The 6,891-nt window shown below is 46.4% G+C and overlaps 1 protein-coding gene across 1 annotated transcript in view; it reads left to right on the top strand.

Annotated features, from left to right (window-relative positions):
- Positions 1–4,772: 4,772 nt before the first annotated feature.
- The window catches only part of MSH2 (mutS homolog 2), a 56,318-nt gene continuing 54,199 nt past the window's right edge, over positions 4,773–6,891 (top strand). Inside the window, exon 1 of the mRNA XM_030035509.2 lies at positions 4,773–5,037. Coding sequence (XP_029891369.1) covers positions 4,818–5,037 — 220 coding nt within the window. The 5' untranslated portion in view covers positions 4,773–4,817. The remainder of the gene's footprint in view (positions 5,038–6,891) is intronic.

The raw sequence follows: 6,891 nt of genomic DNA, 5'->3' as shown, positions 1-6,891 counted from the left end.
CTTTTCTAAATGGTTTTATTGACCTTTATATTGGCTTTTGGTTCATTCCATTTACCAAATACGGCACTTGTGCAACAGTGCAGCTGCATAAACTCGTGTATTTATAGGGAAATGGAAAAGGATGCGGGGGAAAAGAGTTGAGGAACTAGTGTATCAGCATCCTGCAGCTTTATTGTGTTTTATAGGGGTTTTTTATAGCTACAGGAGACTAATGTGCTGAAATAAAAAAAGCCACTATCAGTGCTAACTCTCCACATATGCATGTGATGTTTCTTCTCATATATAGAGCAGATCTGAACTGCTGGCAAAAATGATTGCTATTGAAAAATAATATGGTATTAAATAGCAAAATACTAAATGTTCTCTGTTTTAATATTTTGAAAGCATTCAGGAAAGTTAAAAAGCAAGTTTCCTGTAAAAGAAACAAACCAATAGAACTTAATAAAAGACTATTAGTCACTACATGAATTTTTGACAAGGTAAATATTTTAATTAATTCATTTGCCTAATTCATTAACTTCCTTCCATGAAGGAACATGTTTTTTAAATCTAAAGTTCTACAAAAAATTGCGATACCATGTTCCCTCTTTTTTGATGTAATGTCAATGGTGATAAAGGATATGAAAGGCAGACTGAAGATTTGTTAAATAATTTGAGACTGAATAAATGAGATCTTTTGTTACAGAGACGGGATAGACATAAACTGTACAAGAAACCCTAGTAAAAATATTTTTCTTAGTGCCTATGTATAACATGGGAAAATAGTGTTTGTATAGGCAGATGCAAATCTATTACTTCCTTATGAATTATTACACTAGCATATATATTATTATTACTGCTGAGCAAAATTAAATAAATGTTTATACAAAGACAATGAGAGACTTTTTAGAAGACGATATGCAAATAACATATTTGAGAAAGCATGACCAATAAGGTCTATGTAACTTTCTTCCAAAGATCCAAGTAATCCCTAAGCATAGTTTCCACAACTACAAAATAAAAGGTCGGTGTTGGGTATGTAGGGTCTATTGACAGTAGCATGCTCATTACCCTCCTGAACAATCATAATTAGTTTGGTAAGAGAAATAACACTGTTTGTGAACCATGTTTATTTATATCCTCTCCTGCTGGACTTTGATTGCTATAATATACAGTGACTTAGGATTACTGAGACTGCTTGAAATAGCCCGAAAAATATTCTTGAAAACTAAAAATGCCAGCAGCTTCGCTGCCCTAACTTTACAACTGCTAGTTACTGAATTCTAGCAGCTTCCAGGAGAGGCTGCAGTCATATTACAAAGGTCTGTCGATGGTCATACAGGCAGACACGCTGTAGGGGTAGCTCAGATGTTGGGGATAGTTGGGCCCATCCTCACAGAATTTTATGAACTTTGCTAAAATCTTTGTCCTCCTTGTCTTAGCAGTGACATGCAATGGTAGACATATGCAAGGGAGAGGGTGGTAGGTAAAAAGGAAGTGGTGTGTAATGTTAGAGGCAACACTTAACAGGTTACAGTATGTAAAAACTTCATACATGTAAGAAGTGGTCTTTTTCTCTACTAACCCCTAAATGCACTGCAGAACCTTTGCAGGTTCAGGTGCCTGCAAAGTAGAGGCATGGCTGTGCCAAACTGATCTGAGTGAAGAAAGTGCATGTGAGAAAGTTAAAAGGTCCTTCACAAGGCAACAGCCACATTTTCTGTTTTCAGTTACATTAGCTAAATATTATCTTGTTAATATTATCTTACGTCTCTGCTGCATTATACATACATACCCACCAGTCTAACACAAAATTTTCCAGTAACATCCCCACCAACTCAAAAGCATTAGATCTGTCGCTGATCACACACTTGTGCACTAATTAACCTTTCATGAAAAAGGATTTATTTTTTCTTTTTTTTTTTCTGTAGAGAGGTTAAAGCACATCCACTTTCCTAACTGAAAAGCCATTGCAACTTTTCTGTACATGCTAGTTATGCATAAGAAGGCAATAAAATTAATTAAGGTCTAGATTCGTATCCATTTTCCACCTGCCATGTGGAAAACAATTGCAGCCATCTTCTCATTCCTGTTGCTCCTGGTAGGCAAGGGAGAAAGCAGGAAGCACTGTGTTAGCAACAGCGCAGTGAAGCAACCAAGCGTGGTAACAGGGAGATGGTCCCCATTCAGAGTTAGACCTGTGTGGACCAGCCTGTGCACCGAGCTGCCCTGGAAGAACAGATGGGGCAAAGAAAATGGCAGAAGCTCAGAGCAAAGGTGATCGATCCGGTGACGTTTTGTGCAAGAGATGTCACAACAGAAACGTTTTTCATGGACTGCGGTTACCAGGCTAAGAGCGTTAGCAGCCAGTTTAGGTGGTGACCTTCTGTAAATGGGAGCCTGCAGCTCAGCAGAACTGCCTTGAGCAAACTGCTGAATGAAAACGTGTAACCAGTCCAGAGGAGAGAGAAGGAAGGGCTGCAACATGCAGCAATTACAGCTTAACAGAAATTATTTTATCTCTTTTGAAGGTGGTAATGAGGTCCCTGGAGCCCACCTCCTCTCCAGCTGTTTGTACAGGACACTTTTTTCCTTCTTGTCCTATCTTCTGCCTTATCTGTAGTCATTGATATGTACAAAGACAAGCACTCCCAGCAATTTGTAATGTGTATTTTGGGCTGACCTGGTATTATTACCTCTTGGCAAGGTTGCCTGAGATTATGAGTGCCTTCAGAAGGTTATGTATTTGCTAAATTACAATTATTCAGGATGAATTTTCCTATGTGAGTACTGCCGCAAGCAAACACTTTTGGTGGAGGGAAGTATCAGACCAGATAATTTAGCTACTTCTGAAAATAAGGTTAGGAAAAGTACACTTACTCATACTGAAAATAAATCCAACTGCCCTGCCAGAGCGATGTCATTTTTACAACTGTTATGGAGATAACAGGAAGATTTTAGGCAACTACAAAGCTGTCAAAGCTCTAGTGATCTTATGCTTTGCTTCTTCCTTCCTAAGTCAAATGAAGGCAGATTGGACTTTTTTCCCCCAAGAACCGCCTGCGGTCCTTCAGTGTGTGCGTTTGCAAAAGGGCTTTGAAGGCCTTTTCTGGAAAAGCTGCATTACCTCAGGGGTACAGGACTGGGGTTTGGGTGGGGAAGGCTGAGGCGGGGACAGGCAGCCCAGGGTGACCCTGGGCAGGAACAGGGCAGAGGCGGGGATGCCAAAGCCTTCCCTGTGGAGGAACAGCCAGCACATGGCAACACCTTCAGACTGAGGTATCAGGGTGGCCCCAGTGGTAAAAGGATGGTTTAGTGTGAAAACCTGAAGCAGTCCTCATGTGAGCCTCTGAGGGCCTTTTGAAAAGCATCTATTGACACCAAGAAATATTAAAGATGAGCACACTGATTTACCAAGCGGAAAGAACAGAGAAGTCAGGTGAGAAATCTAGGGAAAGAGGTCCCAAAAGCATGCCATAGCTAGGACCAGGGGTGGGCCAGGAAGAAGGAGGAAGGGTGGGAGATGAGATAGAAGATGCTGAGGTAACATAGGGTGGAAAGGAGAGAAAAAGCAATGGGATGCAGACAAGGGGATGTTCTGAAGCAGCCAGATGGACAAACCAGAAGAAGGGATAAGCATTTAGACAAGAAATGCTAAGGCATTTCTTCAATTCTAAGATGTGTTTTGACTATTGATGATAAGGTGCAGACAACTGAATTGGGGTACAAGAATCATGATTTGGAACTGACTGGAAAAAGAAAAGTGGTGCAAGACAAAACAAATTAAAAAAAACAACTTGATTTAGCTGATTAAACCTGGGTTTCCCATTCTTCTTTATAATCACTTAATGAAAGATTGTTAGAATATACTTATACTGTTTCTATTCCTTTGTGTCCTTAGATCAAAAGGAAAAAAATTGCATAGGACAGTGCAAGGAAAAGGTGATGAAAAAGCAAAAAAATTAAGCACTTTGGGCCCAGGGACCACAATGTAGCCAGGGCTCAGGATCCCTCCAAGCAGCACGGGTCAGACAGTGCCCTTTCTGTCCCTGAGCTGGGTGACCTCAGTGTGTAAATGCGGGTCAGGTCTTCGGTTGTTTTTGGCCATTTGCCACGTTGCTTCTCGCACTGTGTGGCAGGAGCGATCCCCGCCCTGTAAGGAGGGCGAGAGTGGCTTTCTCTTTGCCCAAGGGGGGACACCGGGTCTCTGGACACCATTCCCGCCGTAAGCAGAGGAGGGCCCGTTACCTCACAGCCTTCCGCCTCAGGGGCAGTCCGAGCCAGGCTGTGTTACAGCGGTTGCCTTCTGGCAGCCTACGAAGCTCCTCGGCACGCTGAGCCCTGCGGGCCTTCACACCGCACACCCTCCTCCTCACGGAGTAACCCCAACGACCACCTCAGCATGGCCGCCCCGCGGCTCCCTTCCTCTTCTGGGCCGAGACCTTTGACGCCTGCACGCCTGCGCGAACGAGGCCTAGCCCACTCCGGCGCTGACAGGAGGCTGCCCACAAACACGCAACCCCCATCGTCGCGTGGGTCTCGGCGACCCTCACCCGCCACCACCGAGAGGGAGCAGCGGGCCCGGCGGCAGGCAGCGGCCCTTCACCGCCCCGCCGTTGCCATGGCGGCGCGCGGGCGGGCCCACTCCTCCCTCTCCCACAAGGCAGGCGGCCACCCGCCATGCCCCCGGCCCGGGCGTCCAATAGGAGCGGGGACGGGCGTGACGCGCTGCTCAGACCCCTCAGCGATTGGGTGTCGCCGCGCGCCTGCGCCGCGGCGGGGGCGGAGGATCGGCGCGCGCGCGCGCGGCGGCCGCCGTTGGCGGGAGGCGGTCAGCTATGGCGGTGGAGCCGCCGCGGGAGGTGGTGTGGCCGGAGGGCGCGGGGGCCGAGGCGGGCTTCGTACGCGCCGTCCTCTCGCTGCCCGAGAAGCCCGACACCACCGTACGCTTCTTCGAGCGCGGCGACTACTACACGGCGCACGGCGCGGACGCGCGGCTGGCCGCCCGCGAGCTGTTCCGCACCCGCGCCGTCATCCGCCAGCTGGCGGGGGCACCGGGTGGGTGCGGGGACGGGACCCGCGGGTCTGAGGGGGAGGCGGGTTGGACTCGGCCTCCACCTCCCCGCCGGGGGCCTCGCTGTGGATGAGCGGCGGGGCGGCGGCGGGCCCCCGGCCTCGGGTGGCCGGAGGGGAGCGGGGGAAGGAGGGAGCGGGGGTCTCGCCGTGGGCGCCGGTGACAGGAGCGGCGTGTTCTCCAGGGCGAGGCCTCCCGGGTGTCACTCGGGTCGGGCCGCGGCCTCTTTTCGCCTTCAGTCGTGATATTTCGTGGCTGCCTTGGGCTTAAGTTCTCTGCGGCGTCATTTTTTTTCAAAGACCGGGGCCTTGTCAGGGCGAGAGAGCGTGAGGTGCTGCTGGTTTTTCCCCGCTCGAGGTCACCGTTAATCGGTGAAGCCTGCAGCACCCGGGGTGTTGCTGAGAGCGAAGGCAGTGCTGCTGCCTGCGGCTCTGCTCTGGGTTGATGAGTGGGAAGGGAGGCATTAAGAGGTCTCTGGATTTTAATGTCCCCTCTGATTCATTGCAGCTTGGAAGCAGGCATAACTGAATGCAAATCTCTCTTCTTCAGCCTCTCGCAGCTTTGAAGTGATAATTAGTAGCCATTCTGAGTAGGACGTGTGTGACAGCTGTAGGTGTACAAACGTAGGAAGGTATCTACAGCAGAAAGCACGGTTCTCAGTGTATGCTTCTCGTCACATAAGCTCATACTACAGGGCTGTCAGATGTGGATAGTTAGTTGAACACGACGTGTTGCATAGGCTAACAGCAGTTAATAACATTTTTCCAGTGCGTTGGTAGATTTCCATTTGTGAAGATGATCGCACGGGACTTTCTGTGATAACTGAGGACGGGGCTCGTGCAGTTCTGTAGTGCAGGTGATAGGTAAACAATGGTAATGTCATGCTTGACTAATGATGGCCTGCAGAAGTAAATAACATTTAATAATGTATTGCATAAGATTTTCTCTTCCATCTGCCCCCTGTCGCTTTTTATTTGTTATCTCTTGGTATAAGATGGTGGAGCTTGCAAATGTTGGATGTAGGAGCATCGAGATAAATTATCTTGTCAGAGGAGGCAAACCTCAGTATTATTCTTAATCTCGAGAAACATAATGTTGCAAAGTTACTGGCTCATACTTTGCAAAATAAACCTGTTTGTTATGAATTAATTGTGTGTGTGTGTGTGTGTAATGGCATTAAAAAGAGAATGACATTCTCATATGCGTTTCATTTTCTGTTGCAAGTGATGAGCTAATGCATCAAAAACCAAAAAACACCCAACGCCTTCCCCAAAACCACAAGAAAACCTCACGAAAAAACGACTTGTGGAGAAGTTGTAGAGCTTAATAGTTTCAAGTGTAGAATTTTATATGTCTTCCAGACTAGAAACACATGCATGACTATTATTTTTGTATTTCATTTAAAAGTGATAATTTCACAGATGTAAGCCTGTGGCTGTCAGCTCTGGTTTTAAAACCTTTAAAGCCTTATCTAGCATATCCAACTAAAAGTCAGCATAAAACTACATTTTTTTGCTTTCAGGATGATTTAAAAGCACACGTGAGCTTCAGCTGCCTCCTGCTAGTGTATTACGTAGTCTCAGTTGAAAAAAAGAAAAATTGTATTTTGTTGGACAGTTCTGCATCTGGAAAGAGAACCTAATTATGTGGAATTAGTTTTTTTACCTGCTTCCAAAAAAAGTCTTACTAGAGATTTGAGGAAAGAAAATGGAAAAAATCCTATTTAAAATAAACCCATAAGTTCTTTGGGCATGGAAATTCGCTGTTTAACATCTTTCATGTAAAGGGAGGAAGAGCCTCAAATGTGATGAAGGCATGCTACTGAACAGAGGGATGTG

This window comes from Aquila chrysaetos, chromosome 13 (genome assembly GCF_900496995.4).
Source record: "Aquila chrysaetos chrysaetos chromosome 13, bAquChr1.4, whole genome shotgun sequence".
Taxonomy (NCBI): Eukaryota; Metazoa; Chordata; class Aves; order Accipitriformes; family Accipitridae; genus Aquila; species Aquila chrysaetos.
This window is presented reverse-complemented; position numbering and strand designations above follow the sequence as displayed.